This window comes from Macaca mulatta, chromosome 16 (assembly GCF_049350105.2).
Source record: "Macaca mulatta isolate MMU2019108-1 chromosome 16, T2T-MMU8v2.0, whole genome shotgun sequence".
In the NCBI taxonomy this organism is placed as follows: domain Eukaryota; kingdom Metazoa; phylum Chordata; class Mammalia; order Primates; family Cercopithecidae; genus Macaca; species Macaca mulatta.
Genome location: NC_133421.1, coordinates 51,336,014 through 51,357,626, shown reverse-complemented (window position 1 = coordinate 51,357,626; position 21,613 = coordinate 51,336,014). Strand labels below are relative to the sequence as shown.

Genomic DNA, 21,613 nt, shown 5'->3' with positions numbered 1-21,613 from the left:
TCCCAGCACTTTGGGAGGCCGAGGTGGGCGGATCACCTGAGGTCAGGAGTTCGAGGCCAGCCTGGCCAACATAGCGAAACCCCGTCTCTACTAAAAATACAAAAATTAGCCAGGCATGGTGGCAGGTGCCTGTAATTCCAGCTACTTGAGAGACTGAGGCAGGAGAATCACTTGAACCCAGGAGGTGGAGTTTGCAGTGAGCCATAATAGCGCCACTGCACTCCAGCCTGGGTGACAGACCAAGACTCCATCACAAGAAAAAAAAAAAAAAGTACAAAAACTTCCAATATCAATAATTTAAGTAGGTACATTAAACACAGCCTCTTTAAGTAAGATGGGAAAGACTTATGATTATTCATATTCTGGCGTTCCTGTGAAAATCAGCTAGAATCACTTAAGTGCTCAAAACCCCAGTTTCTGGTTCTGTTTAATGGGAACTGAAAAAATATCCACCACCACTCTCCCTTCTCTGTCAAGGTGTCAAGTAAGCTAACATTTGGGAAGGCCCGAGGAAAAGCCGAAGTGCTTCACAAAAAGAGATGTTCGGCCAAGTGCAGTGGCTCACACCTGTAATGCCAGCACTATGGGAGGCCAAGGTGGATGGAGGCCAGGAGTTCGAGACCAGCCTGGCCAACATGGCAAAACCCTGTCTCTACTAAAAATACAAAAAATTGGCCAAGCATGGTGGTGCGCACTTGTAATCCCAGCCACTCAGGAGGCTAAGGCAGGAGAATTGCTTGAAGCCGGGTGGTGGAGGCTGCAGTGAGCCAAGATCATGCCACTGCACTCCAGCCTGGGTGACAGAGCCAGATCGTGTGTCAGAAAAAAAAAAAAAAAAAAAAGTAGATGTTTACCTGTCACTAATTCATTGTGTTGCTGTTCCATATTAAAATTTAGACCAACTATTAAACTTCAATTCTTTTAGTGTGTTTTTTTTTGTTTGTTTGTTTTTTTAAGATGGAGTTTCGCTCTTGTTGCCCAGGCTGGAATGCAATGGTGAGATCTCAGCTCACCACAACCTCCTCCTCCCGTGTCAAGCGATTCTCCCGCCTAAGCCTCCGGCGTGGCTGGGATTACAGGCATGCGCAATCACGCCCAGCATTGTATTTTTAGTAGAGACAGGGTTTCTCCATGTTGGTCAGGCTGGTCTCAAACTCCTGACCTCAGGTGATCCTCCCACCTCGGCCTCCCAAAGTGGCTCACGGATTACAGGCGTGAGCCACCATGCCTGGCCTAAACTCCGATTCTTTTAAACCACAGCTATAAGAGTCAGGCAAAAGTCACCCCTTTTTTTTTTTTTTTTTTCTGAGATGGAGTGTCACTCTTGTTGCCCAGGCTGGGGTGCAATGGCACGATCTTGGCTCACTGCAACCTCCGCCTCCAGGGTTAAAATGATTCTCCTGTCTCAGCCTCCCATGTAGCTGGGATTACAGGCAATGCGCCACCACGCCCGGCTAATTTTTTATATTTTTAGTAGAGGCAGGGTTTCACCATGTTGGTCATGCTAGTCTCGAACTCCTGACTTTGTGATCCGCCCGCCTTGGCCCCCCAAAGTGCTGGCATTACAGGCGTGAGCCACCGCGCCCGGCCAATGGTTCTTCAAATTAGTTTCTAAACACCCCAACTCATCTTAATAGCACAACCCCTATTTTCTAGACATCAGTATTATTGTACTTACTGATTTGGATCTGATCCATAATCCACCAGAACATCAACTAATTTCCTAAGGCCCAATAATGCCGCAACAAAAAGTGCTGTTTGGCCCAAGTTGTTAACTGCATCAACATAAATTCCTGCAAAGGAAATATCAGAATCAATGCAAATATCAGAAAATTTCCTGAGATGGAACTGGGTGGTGGGGGGGGGATTAAAGAAGGCCTTCATTAGTCACACATAGATATACTGGAAGGCAAACTCAGTGTTTATTCATCAAAAATATTTACAGAAAGTTGCATTGAAGCATTTAGTTCACCACACTCTGGTGTATTACAAAATGGATTAAAATGGTTCTCAATCATGGGAAGGGATGAGGGAGGGACTAAAGATACTGTGTGTGTTGGGAGGAAGGCTATAACATAAAAAGAGCTCACTGGAATTACAAGTCCTCACCTAAAAGATCTTACTAAAGTATAAAGACTAATTAGACAAGGGAAAACAAAATACACAAAACAGACCAATTTCCAGTACTATCAAACAATGAGGCTGTGAATAATTAAAAGGGACTGAAAAAAAAGAAAAAGGCCAAAGTAGTAACACGACCAAGAAAAAAAATAAAACACGTCTTACCTACCAAGAAAAAATTAATCGCGCACGCCTGTAATCCCAGCTCTTTGGGAAGCGGAGGCGACTGGATCACCTAAGGCTAAGAGCTCGAACCCACCCTGGCCAACAAAGCGAAATCACCTCTCTACTAAATATATAAAAACTAGCAGGGAATAGAGGCGAACCTGCAATCCCACCTACTTAGAAGACGGAAGCAGGAGAAATGCTTAAGAGACGGAAGCTGCAATGACCCGAAATCGGGCCATTTCACTCCGGCCTAAGATAACAGAACAATGCCCTAACTCAAAAAAGTAAAAAACAACAGCACATGTACACACTTAACCAGTCTCCAAAAAACAAAAGAAAAATGAGCATTCCCTTAAACCACAACTAATTGAAAAAATCGCTGACTAGTTGACACACGAACTACCTTTAATACACAAGTAAAACATCCGGAATCACTCAGATTGTGCTCTCTCCCTCTTACTCTCCCAAAAGGAAAGAAGAACGATCATCAATGCCAAAAGGCAAACGCGATAAAACAATACCAAGCGGCAATCTCACGCTCAGGAAAAAAACCACTGCATCTCTATTCTCGTGGTTTCCGGTATTCTACACGTTCAAAGAAACTTCTCTAGTAACAAACTTTAGAAACGATCCCTCAAAGTAGAGTCTTACTCGACCATACCACGCCTCCCCCATGCGAAAGAAACTCACACATATTTCGTTGATGGTGAGTTTTTCGTGAGCACCATTTTCTCCTAGAAAATATTAGTATGTGCTTTTTTCCAAAAACGATCTTTCCATTACCAAAGTTCGACAAAACATTTAAAATAAACTCAAAATTTCGAAGATACTTTAGGCAATCACGGTAATTAACATATGGTAGCAAAACAGCCAATCACTCGCTAGATACTTTCTAACCCCGCCCCATTTTCCTCCACACGTAACGCGGACGACTATAAAGCGCGCCGGAGCTCCAGAAACCTTCAACGACGCTGCCCAGTTTGGACCTATAATCGGAAGCGAGGAGGCCCTTCGAGAACAACCAAAGAGTGAAGGAGAAAGCGATAATTCAAAGCCAAAGACTTTGATATTCGCATATCGCGCCCTATTATATTTTATACTGTGATCAAAATTCCAGACACATAAATACTTTGGATTTCTTCCCCCCAAACCAGGGAGTTTTTATTCTACATGGCATTGCTGTGTTTATTTTTTTCTGGTTCTCGCACTCTTGCCCAGGATGGTCCTGAACTCCTGGATTCAAGCGATCCTCCCACTTCAGCCTTCCAAAATGCTGGGATTACAGGCGTTAGCCATCACACCCAGTCACTGCTGTGTTTAAACAAGCAGGACAACATATTCCCCTGGTTTAAGCTTCAGTAGCTTCCCATTTCTTGAGGTAGAAACAAAACTTCTCTACATACTTCTGTGAGAAAATATTTTAAATGGTCCATTTTCAAGGCATAATAGATAAATCTAAGTACTGGCAGCCAGCCTGCAAACGTAACAAACCGCACAGCTCATGCACCTAGAAGGTCACAATAAGCGAACAGAATGTAGAGGAAGGGTCAGCCCATAAAAGGGAAGAAAGTTTCTTTATTGGGAAATCGAAAATTAAAGCAGAGGGTTACAGCTGCAACCCTGAGGTCCACTACCATCTTGAGGCAAGCTAGGGCCAGAGATGGTAGTTCCCCGCTGTACTCCCAGCACTTTGGCAGGCCAGGCAGATCACTTGAGGTCGGGAGTTTGAGACCAGCCTGGCTAACGTGGAGGAACCCCATCTCTACCATAAAAATAGAAAAATCAGCCGGGGGCTGGGCGCGGTGGCTTACGCCTGTAATCCCAGCACTTTGAGAGGCTGAGGCGGGTGAATCACAAGGTCAGGAGATTGAGACCTGCCTAGCCAACATGGTGAAACCTCGTCTCTACTAAAAACTACAAAAATCAGCTGGGCATGGTGGCACGTGCTTGTAGTCCCAGCTACTCAGGAGGCTGAGGCAGGAGAATCACTTGAACACAGGAGGCAGAGGTTGCAGTGAGCCAAGATCACGCCATTGCCCTCCAGCCTGGTGACAGAGCAAGACTCCGTCTCAGGGGAAAAAAAAAAAAAAAAAGCAAATAACAAAAAAAGCCAAAAAGTAGGCAGAGATTAGAGGAAAACCTGGAAGACATGGGTCACAAGTGACAAGGAAGGTTAAAAGTTTCAAAAAGAAGGATCAGTCAACAGTATCAAAGCCTGAGACATCTAGTAAGAAGAAATTGGGCTGGGTGTGGGGGCTCACACCTGTAATCCCAGCACTTTGGGAAGCTGAGGTGGGTGGATCACTTGAGGCCAAGAGTTCAAGACCAGCCTGGCCAACATGGTGAAACCCTGTCTCTAATAAAAATACAAAAATACACAAAAATTAGCCGGGCTTGGTGGCAGGCGCCTGTAATGCCAGCTACTCGGGAGGCTGAGGCAGGAGGTGGAGGTTGCAGTGAGCTGAGATTGTGCTACTGCACTCCAACCTGGGCAACAGAGTGAGAACCTGTCTCAAATAAAAGAAAAAAAGAAAAAGAAACAGTGTTCATGGTGAGAGCATTACTAGAGGGGTTCACATGTCTTACTGCTCAGGACTTGCTGTGTTACAAAAATTTGTGGTATGTTTGTGTCCTCTACCAGACTGTCTTTCCTACACTAGAGGGTAGGAACTGCCCAGTGTATCTCCCCTATCTTCAGTGCCTTGTTCACTTATCTGCCCAACACAAGCCAGCCTAAGAGTAGAAAAGAGCAGCAGAGAATAGAAAAAGGACAATTCTGCATGGATCTCTCAGTTATGCGTGTTACGGGGGCAAGGCACTAACCTGTTCAGGGCACCTCTTTGAAGATATTTGTATAATGAACTTTGGAAGACACATAGTATCTACATTCATAGCAAATTGAATACATGCTTATCATCCAGTATAATAAAAACAATGTCTCCAGCCGGGCGCGGTGGCTCATGCCTGTAATCCCAACACTTTGGGAGACCGAGGCAGGCGGATCACCTGAGATCAGAAGTTCGAGACCAGCCTGGCCAACATGGTAAAACTCCACCTTTACTAAAACTACAAAAAGTAGCTGGGCATGGTGGCGGATGCCTGTAATACCAGCTACTCAGGAGGCTGAGGGAGGAGAATTGCTGGAACCCAGAAGGTGGAAGTTGCAGTGAGCTGAGATCTCAACATTGCACTCCAGCCTAGGTTGACAAAGCGAAACTCTGTCTCAAAAAAAAAAAAAAAAAAAGGTTAAAAGGAAAAAATACTGATATTCTGGCTACTGCTATTGCTATGAGTTATAAACCATCATTCATCTATGACCCCAAGAATCTCATCCACACACCTGTAGCAGTCTAATTTATCAAATCTGAAACTATTTATAGTTATTGACAAGAAGAAATTACAGTCAAGTGAAGCAGGCTGACAAGAAGTTATAGTTATTGACAAGAAGAAATTACAGTCTAGGGAAGCCCCTCCTGGGGCTCAGGAGGCAAAAAAATTAAATCAACCAAGGCCTCCAAGGGCTTCTCTCTTTTTTTTTTTTTTTTTTTGAGACAGAGTCTCCCTCTGTAGCCCACGCTAGAGTGCAGTGGCATGATCTTGGCCCACTGCATCCTCTGCCTCCCAGATTCAAGTGATTCACCTGCCTCAGCCTCCCGAATAGCTGCGATTACAGGCACGCACCACCATGCCCAGCTAATTTTTGTATTTTTAGTAGATATGGGGTTTTACCATGTTGGCCAGGCTGGTCGCAAACTCCTGACATCAAGAGATCCACCTGCCTTGGCCTCCGAAAGTGCTGGAATGACAGGCGTGAGCCACCGCGCCCAGCCCTCCAAGGGCTTCTCTAAGGATCAGAAAACACTTAGGGGAAGGCACTGAGCAACAAATCTTGAGGGGATACAGGTGGCTGGAAAGAAAAATAGGTGAAAACCTCTGTCCCTACAACTTAAGCAAACATGCCCTTTGGAGATTTCCTAATAAAAAATAACACTTATTCATTCAACAAATAATTATTTTAGGCCAGCATTGTACCCATGTTGTGGCTGCTGTAAAGGTAACTAAAAACAGTCCCACAAGAAGTGACCAGAGACAGCTATGACAAAGACTGACCAAAAAGGTTAAAAGACCTGGATTCAAATGTTGACATCCTAATACCACCCTCATTAGCCCAGGGCCTCGAGATGGGTCAGTCACCTAACCTCTGGGCCTCCTACGAGGTAATATCTGATATTAACAATAATGTATGCCAGGCATCATTCTTTTAATTCACTTAATCCTCACAACTCTACAACACGAAGAAGAAACTATTATTATCACTATTTTGTAGATGGAGAAATGGAGAGAGATCAATTTGCCAGAGGTCACAAACCAGTCTGGTTCTAAAGTCCATGCACTATACCACTGTCTCTGTGATATTGTGCAACATATATTTGGGGCTGGGCGCGGTGGCTCATGCCTGTCATCCCAGCACTTTGGGAGGCCGAGGCAGGTGGATCACCTGCGGTCAGGAGTTGGAGACCAGCCTGACCAATATGGTGAAACCCCGTATCTACTAGTAAATTACATAAATTAGCGGGGCATGGTGGCATGCGCCTGTAGTCCCAGCTACTTGGGAGGCTGAGGCAGGAGAATTGCTTGAACTGGGGAAGCAGAGGTTGCAGTGAGCTGAGATCATGCCAGTACACTCCAGCCTGGGTGACAGAGCGAGACTCTGTCTCAAAAAAAAAAAAAAAAAAGATTTATTTGGGGCTGGGCATGGTGGCTCAAGCCTGTAATCCCAATACTTTGGGAGGCAGAAGCACATGGATCACTTGAGGTCAGGAGTTCGAGACCAGTCTGGCGAACATGGTGAAACCCCGTCTCTACTAAAAATACAAAAATTAGTTGGGCATGGTGGTGGGCGCCTGTAATCCTAGCTACTTGGGAGGCTGAGTCATGAGAATTGCTTGAAGCCCAGGAGGCAGAGGTTGCAGTGAGTGTGCCATTGCACTCCAGCCTAGGTGACAGAGTGAGACTCTGTCTCAAAAAACAAACAAACAAACAAACAAACAACCAAAAAAAAACCAAGAAATATATATTTGGTCTTCATGCCTGTTTCCTGATATGGAGATTCTAAAACTCTTTGAACCTCTGGAATGATGAGTATCTTTTGTATGCTGATGCTGACTGTAGCTAGTGACTGGGCCCATCCAGATGGCATCAGGATGACAGCTGGTCACTGGAAAGACCAAAGCATGATGAGAGGGTTGGGACTCTTAGCCCTGCCCCCCAACCTTTGGGGAGGGGAGAGGGGCTGAAGGTTAAATTGATCACCAATGGCTAGTGATTTAATCTACCATGCCTACGTAATGAAGTTTCCATAAAAACCCAAAAGGGGCCAGGCGCGGTGGCTCAAGCCTGTAATCCCAGCACTTTGGGAGGCCGAGACGGGCGGATCACGAGGTCAGGAGATCGAGACCATCCTGGCTAACACGGTGAAACCCCGTCTCTATTAAAAAAATACAAAAAACTAGCCGGGCGAGGTGGCGGGCGCCTGTAGTCCCAGCTACTCGGGAGGCTGAGGCAGGAGAATGGCGTGAACCCGGGAGGCGGAGCTTGCAGTGAGCTGAGATCGCGCCACTGCACTCCAGCCTGGGTGACAGAGTGAGACTTCGTCTCAAAAATAAATGAATAAATAAATAACAGAGCAAGACTCCGTCTCAAAAAAAAAAAAAAGAAAACTTTTGTTTTCAGGCAGGGTCTCATTCTGTTGCCCAGGCTGCAGAACAGTGGTGCCATCAGGGCTCACTGAAGCCTTGAACTCCCAGAAGCTCAAGCCATCCTCCCATTGAAGCCTCTTGAGTAGCTGGGACTACAGGCAGTCGCCGCCACTCTGGCCTACTTTTACAATTTTTTTGTAGACATAGGGTCTGGCTATATTGCCCAGGCTGGTCTCAAACTCCTGGCCTCAAGTGATCCTCCCACCTCCACCTCCTAAAGTGATGGGATTACAGGCATGAGTCACCGTACCTGGCAAGAAAATATTAAAAGCACATTTAAAACCACTTCCAACTGCTTTCCTAAGTAACTCAGAATGTAGGCTCCAACTCCCATTACTCAAAAAGCAGAACAGAACATGGCAAATGCTTGAAAAATAGGTCAGATACGTATTGACATTAGGTGGAGAGCAAAACTACATAAATCCTATCCCCAACACCAAAACGCAGGCTGCTATTTGACAACCAAATCACTTCATTAAACACAAAATTGGCCGTGCGTGGTGGCTCATGCCTGTCATCCCAGCACTTTCGGAGGCTGAAGCAGGTGGAACACTTGAGGTCACGAATTCGTGACCACCCTGACCAACTTGGTGAAACGCCCTCTCTACTAAAAGTACAGAAACTAACCGAGCGTTGTGGTGGCGCCTGTAATCCCAGCTACTCGGGAAGCTGAGGCAGGAAAATCACTTGAACCTGGGAAGTGGAGAGTGCAGTGAGGCAAGATGGGGCCAATGCATTCCAGTCTGGACGACAAAGAAAGACTCCATCTCAAGAAAAGAAAGAAAAGAAAAGACCCGTAAAGCAATAATTAACATAAGCACAGAAATACTAGAAATGACAACTGCGTGAAGCAGCTTCCTCTTCCATTAAGCGGAAGAACAAGAGAAACCACTCAGACTGCGTCCTCTCCCGCTTGCTCTCTCAGAGGAAAAGAAGAATCATCCATCAATGGCAAACAGTAGCTGCAGCAAAGCAACACCAACTGCAGGTTTCAGGCTCAGGAGAGAACACTGCGTCTCCTCGCAGTTGCCAGTGCTCCACATGTCCAGAAAAGCTTCTCTAGTGGCAAGCTATAGAAATGATTCCTAAAAGTATAGTCTTAACCGTCTATCGGCTGCCTCTGCTGGGTCTATTGCGGCCGCACACTTTTACCTGATGGCTAGTTATTATAGATTTCCCCATTTTGGTTCCACTAGGGGGAAAAAAAACCCAGCTCTGCCATACAGTCTTTTCGAATACTATCACTTAACGCATTTACTGTTTCAAGTGGAAATGTAATTTTAAAAAATGGCTTAATCATAAACATCTAAGCGGCTACGTTTAAATAACGTAATATTGCAGGGCGCAGTGGCTCACGCCTGTAATCCCAGCACTTTGGGAGGCCGAGGCGGGCGGATCACAAAGTCAGAAGATCGAGACCATCCTGGCTAACACGGTGAAACCCCGTCTCTACTAAAAATACAAAAAAAATTAGCAGGCACGGTGGCGGGCGTCTGTAGTCCCAGCTACTCGGGAGGCTGAGGCAGGAGAATGGTGTGAACCCGGGAGGCGGAGCTTGCAGTGAGCTGAGATTGCGCTACTGCACTCCAGCCTGGGCGACAGAGCGAGACTCCGTCTCAAAAAATGAATTAATTAAATAAATAAATAACATAATACTGAATGAGGGCCAGTCACAACCTGCAGCTCCACTAAAAATACAAAATTAGCCAGGCATAGTGGCACATGCCTGTAATCCCAGTTACTTGGGTGACTGAGGCAGGAGAATCGCTTGAACCTGGGAGTCGGAGGTTGCGGTGAGCCGAGATTGACCACTGTACTCCAGCCTGGGCAACAAGAGCGAAACTCCATCTCAAAAAAAAAAAAAAAAAAAAAAAGTAAAAAAGTAGCCAACCAGGCAGCTGTGCCTATGGAGTAGCCATTCTTTTCTTTCTTTCTCTTTTATTTATTATTATTATTATTTTTATTTTTGAGATGGAGTCTCATTCTCTCCAGGCTGGAGTGCAGCAGCTTGATCTCTGCTCGTTGCAACCTCCCATTCCCAGGTTCAAGTGATTCTCCCGCCTTGGCCTCCCGAATAGCTGGGATTATAGGTATGCACCACCACACCCAGCTAATTTTTGTATTTTTAGGGTTTCTCCATGTTGGCCAGGCTGGTCTGTAACTCCTGACCTTGTGATCGATCCGCCTTCCTCGGCCTCCCAAAGTGCTGGGATTACAGGCGTGAGCCACTGCGCCCAGCCAAGTGATAGATGTTTTTTGTTGTTGTTGTTGTTTTTTTTTTTTTTTTTGAGACGGAGTCTCACTCTGTAGCCCAGGCTGGAGTGCAGTGGCACGATCTCGGCTCACTGCAAGTTCTGCCTCCTGGGTTCACGCCATTCTCCTGCCTCAGCCTCCGGAGTAGCTGGGACTACACGCTCCTGCCACAACGCCAGGCTAATTTTTTTGTATTTTTAGTAGAGACAGGGTTTCACCGTGTTAGCCAGGATGGTCTTGATCTCCTGACCTCGTGATCCGCCCACCTTGGCCTCCCAAAGTACTGGGATTACAGGCGTGAGTCACCACACCCAGCGGTGATAGATGTTTTAATCCTTTATCTCATTTAATCCTTTAAACAACTGAAGGAGAATAGGTGATTATTTCTCCTTTCACAGATGCTGGGTATAGCATCTGTCACACTCCTGAAGGAACCACTGTTGGAACCTAAGCCTGTCTGGCACTAAATCAAGTCCCTGTTCTTTCTGGTAAGCTGAAGGGGTCTTCTTCAGAAGTCTAGTCTCCAATCAATTCAGTTCTCTGATGAAGCATTAAATATATAATCTTTCAAAGTTAGGTCTGAATGACTCATCTTCCTGGCTTCTAAATCCCTGAGGAAGCCTACCCATTTACTTCTAGGAAAAGTTAGCCTCAATTTCACCTCAGTTAACACATCTCAGATAGATGATGTGCAACTGTTTTAGTCACTTAACTTCCTGCTGTAAATTTCATGCCAGGAAGCACAGGGTCACATGAACATTCACATGGCACAGTATTCTAATCAACCACACTTTTATTTATTTATTTATTTTTTGAGATGGAGTCTCGCTGTGTCGCCCGGGCTGGAGTGCAGTGGCCGGATCTCAGCTCACTGCAAGCTCCGCCTCCTGGGTTTACGCCATTTTCCTGCCTCAGCCTCCCAAGTAGCTGGGACTACAGGCGCCTGCCACCTCGCCCGGCTAGTTTTTTGTATTTTTAGTAGAGACGGGGTTTCACCGTGTTAGCCAGGATGGTCTCGATCTCCTGACCTCGTGATCTGCCCGTCTCGGCCTCCCAAAGTAATGGGATTACAGGCTTGAGCCACCACGCCCGGCCTCAACCACACTTTTAATTGCATTATAGCAGCATCACAAATATGACCATCAGGTTGTAAAGATGCTTAGCAGTCAGTCATCTTATTCAACCGCCTCTCCTAATAGAATCTCCTCACAGACAGTTCTCTTTACAGACAGCCAAATGCTCCGTACTTAATTTTTTTCAGAAAAAGGGACAATGTTGGGGCAATCTGGCCGGTCTGGGACGTATCTTTTGGTTTCAGAGCAGTTCCATATATATATAAATATATAACTATAAATAAATATATAAATATTTTAAATATTTATAAATATATGTATTTATATATAAATATATAAATATAACATAAATATATTTAATATATTTGTATATTATATATTAAATATATTTATATATTATAGAAATATAAATATATTTATTTATAAATATATTATTTATATTTATATATAAATATACATTTATTTATATATATTTATATATATATACTCTTTTTTTAAATGGAGTTTTGCTCTTGTTGCCCAGGCTGGAATGTTAATGGCACCATCTGGGCTCAATGCAATTTGTGCCTCCCATGTTCAAGCAATTCTCCTGCCTCAGCCTCCCACCTAGTATATTTTGAATTTATAAAGTACTTTCCAGTCACTTTCATCCAGGGTCCTATCTCTGGTCTGGGCCCTTCTATATCTGTCTTCCATTCTCCATTCTCTATTCCTCCAATCTTTCTGGAAACCTCTCACCAACCATGCCATCCCTTGGCCTCCTCTGAGCAGTTTCTCCAACTTCACGTGGGTGTGACCATCACTCCAGTAAATTCTGACTTAGCTCATATCACCTCTTCTGGAAGTCTTCCTTGACCTCTGCAAATAACACAGCCCACTCTGTGTTTTGTGTCCTTAGTCATCCTTGTATAGGTTTCTACATAGCTCACTCTGGAATTCCAAATACATTTACTTCCCCTTACTAAACTGTGAGCTCTTTAAAAGCAGGAACATGTCTTATTTATCTCTGTATCTCCGGCACATTGCGTGGCACAGCAGATGTCCAGTAAATGCTGACTAACTGAATGAATGATGAATTCGTGAATGTATTGTTCCTTCCCTCAAGTCCTGCTACTGACCTGTTGGGAACCACCTGGTTTTCCCTTCCTTCTTATTCTACTCCTCCCCCAATAAAGCTGGCCTGTCTGAAATACAGTGAGGAACATGTCAGCAGGGTTCCTGGCCTTCTCCTCTTGCCTATCCTTGATTTCAAAATATGTCTGTGCAGTCCATATCACTCCTCTGAGCTTCTGGCTCAAATATCCAGCTTCTACTTGACATTGCATTTAGGTGAATCACAGATATCTCAAATTCAGCCTACCCAAGTTGACTTAGATCAGCTTCCTCCCAAACATATTTCTCTTTTAGGGAATAATATCACTCTCAACCATGTTGCTCAAAACAAAAACCTAGCCTAAAGTTGCAGTGGCACATGAGTCTGTCCTCCCATCTGTGTGAGAGGATCACTTAAGCCCAGGAGTTCAAGTCCAGTCTGGGGCAACATAGTAAGACCCTGTCTCAAAAATGAAAAAAAAGTAACCTAGGGCCGGGTACAGTGGCTTACAACTGTAATCCCAGCACTTTGGGAGGCTCAGGCAGGCGGATCACCTGAGGTCAGGAGTTTGAGACCAGCCTGGCCAACATGGTGAAACCCCATCTCTACTAAAAAAACACAAAATTTAGCCAGGTGTGGTGATGCATGCTGTAATCCCAGCTAACAGGGAGGCTGAGGCAGGAGAATCGCTTGAACCCAGGAGGTGGAGGTTGCAGTGTGCCGAGATCGTACCACTGCACTCTACCAGCCTGGGCGACAGAGGAAGACTCTGTCTCAAAAAAAGAAAAAAAAAAAAGGAGCCTAAGTCATCTTAGTGCTTTATCTCTCCCCCCACCTACCTCATAGCCTCCTATAGCCAGAGCAGCCATTTGGACATGCAAATCTATTCATACCTCTGTTACACGATGGAGGTAGGTCACCAAAAAGACCAAGCTATGATAGAGGTTTAGGACCTTTAATACCATACCCTACCATTAACCTCTAGGGAGAGGAGCAGGGTGGGAAATTGAATTTAATCACCAATGACCAATGATTTAATCAATCGTGCCTACATAATGAGACCTCCATAAAAATCCACAAATAGGGTTTGGAGAGCTTCTGGGATGGTGAACACACTGAAGAACTGGGAGGGTGGAATGCCACCAGAGGGAATGGAAGCCCCTCCCCTTATACCTACACAAAACCCTGGGTATCTCTTACTTTTGGCTGTTTTTGTTTTTGTTTTTTTGAGATGGAGTCTCGCTCTGTAACCCAGGCTAGAGTGCAATGGCACGATCTCGGCTTACTGCAAACTCAGCCTTCTGGGTTCAAGCACTTCTTCCACTTCGGCCTCCCAAGTAGCTGGGATTACAGGCGCATGCCACCCAGCCCAGCTAGTTCTTGTATTTTTGTAGAGACGGGGTTTCACCATGTTAGTCAAGCTGTCAAGCTGTGAACTCCTGACCTCAGGTGATCCACCCACCTTGGCCTTCCAAAGTGCTGGGATTACAGGCATGAGCCACTGCACCCGGACTTTTTTTTTCTGACGGAATTGTGCTCTTTTGCCCAGGCTAGAGTGGCAAGATCTTGGCTCACTGCCACCTCCGCCACCCGGATTCAAGCGATTCTCCTGCCTCAGTCTCCCAAGTAGCTGGGATTATGGGATTATGGGATTATAGGCACCCGCCACCACGCCTGGCTAATGTTTGAATTTTTAGTAGAGACAGGGTTTCACCATGTTGGCCAGGCTGGTCTTGAACTCCTGACCTCAGATGATCCACCCACCTCAGCCTCCCAAAGTGCTGGGATTACAGGTGTGAGCCACTGCGCCCAGCCTTGGCTGTTCTTGAGTTGTATTCTTTTTTTTTTAACTTTTTTTTTTTTTTTTTTGAGACGGAGTCTCACTCTGTCACCCAGGCTGGAGTGCAGTGGTGTGATCTCAGCTCACTGCAACCTCCACCTCCCAGGTTCTAGCGATTCTCTTGCCTCAGCCTCCAGAGTAGCTGGGACTACAGGCCCGCGTCACTATATCCAGCTATTTTTAAAAATATTTTTAGTAGAGACGAGATTTCACCATGTTGGCCAAGATGGCCTCCAACTCCTGACCTCAAGTGATCTACCCACCTTGGCCTCCCAAAGTGCTGGGATTACAGGCGTGAGCCACCGTGCCCAGCCTATATTAGTCTTTAAAACAAAATTATAAAATTATATTGTAGGATTCATAACTCATAGATATATTATGGCTTCTATAATATAAAGGATAAGAGAAAGGGAGAAATGCACCTTTAAGTTTGTATCTTTTATGTGAAGTGGTACATTAACTGTAAGTAAACTGTTAAAAGTTAAAGATATAGACAGTCATCCCTCGGTACCTATGGGAAACTGGTTTCAGGACCCTCCCATACCAGTAAAATCCACAGATGCTCAAGTCCCTTATATAAAATAACATAGTATTTGCATATAATCTATCTTATCTATCTACCTACCTACCTACCTATCTAATCTTCCTGTATATTTTAAATCATCTCTAGATTACTTATAATATCTAGTACAATGTAAATGCTATGTTAATAGTTGTTAGTCTTCATTTTTGTTTGTATTTTTTATTGTACTGTTATTTTTTAATTGTTTCCTTTTTCCTAATATTTTTGATGCTTGGTTGGTTGAATCCACAAATGTGGAACCCACAGATAAGTAGTGTCAACTGTATTGAAATAACTAGAGCAATCACTAAAAAAAAAAAAAAAATGTAAAGAGGTATAGCTTAAAAGCCAATCGCTATCATAAGTTAAAATGGAATTCTAAAACATTTCATTAACACAAAAGAACGCAGGAAAGAGACGAAACAAAAATAGAGGGTAAAACACAAAACAATATAAAATGGGAGTTCTTAAATCGAACCAAAATCCTTCCAATAGCCCACAAGGCTCTGACTGGTCCAGCCCAGGCCTCCCTCGCCAGTTTCATCTCACATCTCTCTCTCCACCCCACTGGTTTTCCCCTCAACTCATGTCAACCAGACCCTTTTATTTTCTAGCTCCTCTCCATCCTGAGCTCAACTCCTGCCTGATCAACTCCTTTACGTTTTCTTTTCCTTTTTTTCAGAGATGGAATCTCACTCTGTTGCCCAGGTTGGACTCCCCGGGTCAGGTGATCCTCCCACCTCAGTCAGCCAAGTAGCTAGGACCACAGGTGTGTGCCAAGGCACCCGGCTTGGTCAACTCTTCTTCCTTGAGGTCCTGGCCTAAACAACACTTCTTCTGAGAAGTTTCTCTTGATTATCCCATAGAAAAGGAGGCTCAGATGAATCTTGTGTGCTCACTTCACTTCCTGCCCTTGTCAGTACACTTCAGCTCCCAATTTATGTCTGTTTCTTCTGTTAGATTATGGTCCCAAAGGGCACAGTCATAATCTCTAACAATCGGTTTTCTGAATGAGCTAAACTGAGTAGGATACAATCAGGAGACAACTTAGCCTCAGGCACACTCTTTTTTTTTTTTTTGAGACAGAGCTTCGCTCTTGTTGCCCAGGCTGGAGTGCAATGGCACCATCTCGGCTCACTGCAACCTCCGCCTCCCGAGTTCAAGCGATTCTCCTGCCTCAGCCTCCCGAGTAGCTAGGATTACAGGTTTGCGCCACCACGCCTATTTTATGTTTTAAGTAGAGACGGGGTTTCACCATGTTGGCCAGGATGGTCTGGAACTCCTGACCTCAGGTGATCCGCCCACGTCAGCCTCCCAAATCCCAGCCTCCCAAAGTGTTGGGATTACAGACGTGAGCCACTGCGCCCAGCCTGGAACGGCACAATTAAAGTGACAGAAAAAATAGATTCTGCAGCCAGGTGCACTTTGGGAGGCCGAGACGGGCGGATCACGAGCTCAGGAGATCAAGACCATCCTGGCTAACATGGTGAAACCCCGTCTCGACTAAAAATACAAAAAAATTAGCCGGGCTTAGTGGCGGGCGTCTGTAGTCCCAGCTACTCGGGAGGCTGAGGCAGGAGAATGGCGTGAACCCAGGAGGTGGAGCTTGCAGTGAGCCGAGATTGCGCCTCTGCACTCCAGCCTGGGCGATTGAGCGAGACTCCGTCTCAAAAAAAAGGAAAAAAAAAGGATTCTGCCTGAGATGCCTATCAAGGAGGGGAAGGAAGAGCCAATGAAGCGTGTGCATGAGGTCAGGCAAAAAAAAAACACAAAAATTGTTGTTCCACTAAAATCAAAATCTTAATCTCTCATCCAATTCCAATTTCTTTTCTTTCTTTTTTTTTTTTTTTTTGAGACAGAGTCTTGCTGTCGCCCAGGCTGGAGTGCAGTGGTGCAACCTTGGCTCACTGCAACCTCCATCTCCCAAGTTCAAGCAATTCTCCTGCCTCAGCCTCCCAAGTAGCTGGGACTACGGGCATGTGCCACCAAGTCCAGCTAAGTTTTGTATTTTTAGTAGAGACAGAGTTTCACCATGTTGGCCAGGCTGTTCTCAAACTCCTGAGCTCAAATGATCCACCTGCCTAGGCCTCCCAAAGTGCTGGGATTACAGGCGTGAGCCACCGTGCCCAGGCCAATTCCAATTTCTTCCCTCCTCTACACTGCAGGATGCAGCAATGCTCTGTTAACTGTCCTTCTCCTTGCTTCTCCACTCTTCCTCTGATCTCAACGCTGTTTGTGGCAACTCCAGAGCTGAGGCAAGGGGGAGAACCAATGAAACAAAATGAGGCAATGGCCTTCATACTCAGCTGATGCCCTGTGTAGCTTCTGGCTTTATCCTAAAGCCTGTCCTGTTGTGGAAGGTGCCAGTGGGTCCTTCAAGTGCCTCCACCACACTGTGCAGAACCCCACACAGGCCAGTGCTCTCTTCTGCTGACTTCTTGCCCGCCACCCAACTCCCTCCTTCTAGAGCCCTACCTGCAGCCTCTCTGTTGGGATTCTTTCTTCCTTCACAGGTAGAATCCCCTTAGATGGCTCAGCTACCCACTGTGGAGTCTACTTGTTCCACCAGCTGGTGCAAGTGTGACTAATTACTGCTAGCCTTCTATGCTCACCCACCCATCAAGGACTGCTCCAAGTAAGAGACAGATAGCAGTCTTCCTGCCTCCTCAACTCCAGGGAACACTGCAGCTTCTTGGCATGTCACTTTGGTGGCAGCTTGGGTAGGCTGACATACTTCAACTGTATAGCAGGCTGGGACTCAGGTCTCATCTCTCCTGCCTGCAAGCACTACAATTCTCTCCGAGGTTTGTCTGAAGGGCCTCTTGTCTTGAGACTGGCAAGGATGGGGAAAGCCACAGCTTTCTAATCCTGTGACTATCCTTTTTTCTTTTTCTTTTCTTTTTTTTCTTTTTTTGAGACAGAGTCTTGCTCTGTCGCCAGGTTGGAGTGAAGTGGTATGATCTTGGTTCACTGCAACCTCCGCCTCCCGGGTTCAAGCAATTCTCCTTCCTCAGCCTCCCAAGTAGCTGGGACTACAGGCATGGGCCACCACGCCCAGCTAATTTTTGTATTTTTAGTAGAGACAGGGTTTTAACATGTTGGCCAGCTGGTCTCGAACTCCTGACCTCAAGTGATCTGCCCACCTCAGCCTCCCGAAGTGCCGGGATTACAGCCGTGAGCCACCACGCCTGGCTTCTTTTTTTTTTTTTTCCTTTGAGGTGGAGTTTTGCTCTTGTTGCCCAGGCTGGAGTGTAATGGCGCAATCTTGGTTCACTGCAACCTCTGCCTCCCAGGTTCAAGCAATTCTCCTGCCTCAGCCTCCCAATTAGCTGAAATTACAGGCACCCACCACCACACCCAGCTAATTTTTGTATTTTTAGTAGAGACTGGGTTTCACCATGTTGGCCAGGCTAGTCTCAAACTCCTGACCGCAGGTGACCCACCCACCTCAGCCTCCCAAAGTGCTGGGATTACAGGAGTGAGTCATCACACCTGGCCCTGTGAATACCTTTTAAAGAATCTAGTGATCATTTAGATCATCTCCTAAGAAGCCCTCTATCAGACTTTGGGAGAACTTACTGCCCCTTATTCTTCAATCTGAGGCTTCAGATTGAATTCCCAGATGCAGATGAAGTCCTGTTCTATATCCAGGTACACTTGTTAACCCCATCCCTTACTCTAACTGAATATCAAGCATTTGAAGATGCAGAATATTCAGGAGATGTCTAGGAGATAATAAATGTCATAATACTCTGATATTCACTAAAAAAATTGATGTTCAATATAAGTATGCTATGACTTCTAGTGACTGTCTATCCATACCATTCACTGTGAGAAGCAGAGTTTTATTTATTTTTTAGACAGAGTAATCTCACTCTGTCTTGATCTCAGCTCACTGCAACCTCCACCTCCCAGGTTCAAGTGATTCTCCTGCCTCAGACTCCTGAATAGCTGGGACTACAGGTGCCCGCCACCACGCCCAGCTAAGTTAAGTTTTGGTTTTTTTTTTTTTTTGAGACGGAGTCTCACTTTGTCACCCAGGCTGGAGTACAGTGGCGCGTTCTCGGCTCACTGCAAGCTCCGCCTCCCAGGTTCACGCCATTCTCCTGCCTCAGCCTCCTGAGTAGCTGGAACTACAGGCGCCTGCCACTACGCCTGGCTGATTTTTTGTATTTTTAGTAGAGACGGGGTTTCACCGTGTTAGCCAGGATGGTCTCAATCTCCTGACCTTGTGATCCGCCCGCCTCGGCCTCCCAAAGTGGTGGGATTACAGGCGTGAGCCAGCGCACCCGGCCTAATTTTTGTATTTTCAGTAGAGACGGGGTTTCACTGTGTTGGCTGGGCTGGTCTCAAACTCCTGACCTCAGGTGATCCACCCACCTCGGCCTCCCAAAGTGCTAGGATTACAGGCTTGAGCCATTGTGCCTAGCCCAGAGTTTTATTTATTTTTTATTTTTTATTTTTTCTGAGACAGAATCTCACTCTTGTTGCCCAGGCTGGAGTGCAATGGTGCGATCTAGGCTCACTGCAACCTCTGCCTCCCGAGTTCAAGCGATTCTTCTGCCTCAGCCTCCCAAGTAGCTGGGATTACAGGCGCCCGCCACCATGCCCAGCTAATTATTTTTAGTAGAGACGGGGTTTCACCATGTTGGCCAGGCAGGTCTCAAATCCTGACCTCAGGTGATCCACCCCTCTTGGCCTCCCATAGTGCTGGGATTACAGGTGTGAGTCACCACACCTGGCCCGAGAAGCAGAGTTTTACAACGTTTTATTTTAAAACATATGTGGATAGTTATGGAGTAAAATGCAAAATTTTGAGGGGAAAAAAAAAAAAGCCCAGGACCTTTCACATAAATGATTGAGCTCAGTGTGAGCTACTTCACTTATGGACCCTAGGGGTAGTACATGAAAAGGTTTGAGAACTTATTTTTTTGTTGTTGAGATGGGGTCTCGCCTCAGCCTCCTGGTGTGGTGGACTACAGGCATGCACTACCATGCTTGTAGTATCAACTAGTGATTAATTTTTTTTTTATTTTTTGTAGAGACAGGGTCTCACAGTGTTGCCCAGGCTGGTCTCAGACTGGTCTTGAACTCCTGGCCTCAAGCAATTCTCCTGCCTCAGCCTCCCAAAGTGCTGGGTTTACAGATAGATGGGATTCGCTGTGCCAGCCATGAGAACTTCATGAGGGAACTATTCAGTGGGATAGTTGGAAAATTGGGGTTACCCTTCTGGACATCTTCAGGAATGCTGTTGAAGCAAGTGGAGAAAAACCAGGTCACCCTGACTATTCCACAAATCAGCAAAGAGAAGTTTCAGAAGCCTCCCCTTCAATACTAAGAAAAGAGAGGGGGGATCCAGCAGGACCTCTGCTCACATTGAAAATAGCAGGTCTGGATTGATGCCTGTAATCCTAGCACCTTGAGAGGCTGAGATGGGCAGATCACTTGAGCCCAGAAGTTCTAGACCAGCCTGGGCAACAAGGCAAAAGCATCGCTACAAAAAACAAACAAAGAAACAAAGAAACAAACAAACAAAAAACACAAAAATTAGCCAGACATGGTGGCTTACGCCTATAGTCCCAGCTATTTGGAAAAGCTGAGGCAGGAGATTCACCTGAGCCCATGGAGGTCGAGGATGCAATGAGCTGTGATCATGCTACTGCACTGCATTTGGCAACAGAGTGAGACTCTATCTCAATAAAAAAAAAAAAAAAGCAGGTCTGGGTCCCTAGATCAGGAGCCAAACACCAGAAAAGGTTCTGTTTGTGTATGGGTTTTTGTTCGTTGGTTCTTTGGTTTGTTTCCTCAGACCAAATTCACATGGCATGTTTGTTGGTTCTTTTGAAGACTGCTTCAGCCATTGAGCCACGTCTGCCTGTATTCTTCAGCAAGAAAACCCTGGAAAAAGGGCACCAAGTGGAAGTAAGGAGCAAGGAAGGGGACAGCTGTGAACACTGGTCTCCTCAGTCAACCACAGGTGTCAGAGAACTCAATGGATGGAGCAGATTTGAAGGAAAGGAATCAGGCAGAATCAAAGGTGGGTGACTTCAGAGAAACCTTAGGAGCCTAGCAGTAGCAGTTGGATGCGCTTGTGGTTGCTTCCCCAGCACAAAACAAAACAAAGCAAAACATCCTCAAAATAAGAATTTAACACCTCTCTTGACTGCACTGCTAGAGAACATCTAATTTCTATATTTAATTTCTGGATTTCCCCAAGGACTCATTCATAGCTTTATGACATTCCTTTTTCTCTGAACGCTATTCAGAAATGTGTACCAAGGTGCATCTGCCATCTCAATATGGTGCTTACCTTTCTTAAGAATTTTCTTCACTTTCAGATAGTTCCCTTGTTTGACATACTCATGAAGCTGAGCTTCCAGGGAGTCATTTCTTAAGGTACCAAGTTGAACAGGACAGGGGAGTGGAAGAGGAACAGCCCGAGACATCCTGTTCCAAAAGAGAGCAGTATGCTTATTTTAACTGAACCAGAAATGCAAGGAAACAACTTAATTCTTTCACATTTAGAAACCTGTACAGCCACCCTCATTAATAATGAAGATTAGGGAACAATTATTGAAACTCTGAATTAATGTTTTTCCTCAGTGTTATCGCTGAAATTAAAGAACTTCAATATACTGTTGAATATAGGAATGATGAGAAGAGACAAGTAAAAATATATATATTTGAATATACTTTATATGGTTTGGCTCTATGTCCCCACCCAAATCTCACCTTGAATTGTAG

At 45.4% G+C, this 21,613-nt stretch overlaps 1 protein-coding gene and 2 non-coding genes across 15 annotated transcripts in view; all 3 read right to left on the bottom strand.

The window, feature by feature from the left end:
• Window positions 1–21,613, bottom strand: part of TEX14 (testis expressed 14, intercellular bridge forming factor) — a 138,437-nt gene that overhangs the window by 75,770 nt on the left and 41,054 nt on the right. For 4 of the 13 annotated variants that reach the window (XM_077970850.1, XM_077970851.1, XM_077970852.1 and 1 more), the window contains exons 2-3: window positions 21,180–21,316; window positions 1,679–1,793 (exon numbers count right to left, since the gene is read on the bottom strand). In XM_077970850.1, coding sequence (XP_077826976.1) covers window positions 1,679–1,793; window positions 21,180–21,315 — 251 coding nt within the window. In that variant the 5' untranslated portion in view covers window position 21,316. Of the gene's footprint in view, window positions 1–1,678; window positions 1,794–2,290; window positions 2,939–2,979; window positions 3,147–21,179; window positions 21,317–21,613 lie in introns of those variants that run through there. The other 9 variants (XM_077970858.1, XM_077970860.1, XM_077970861.1 and 6 more) reach the window with 4 other exon arrangements.
• On the bottom strand, window positions 2,720–2,938 carry LOC114673356 (small nucleolar RNA U3). Its single transcript, XR_003724064.2, has one exon. It is a non-coding gene; the product is annotated as a small nucleolar RNA U3 (small nucleolar RNA).
• LOC114673355 (small nucleolar RNA U3) lies at window positions 8,936–9,149 on the bottom strand. Its single transcript, XR_003724063.1, has one exon. It is a non-coding gene; the product is annotated as a small nucleolar RNA U3 (small nucleolar RNA).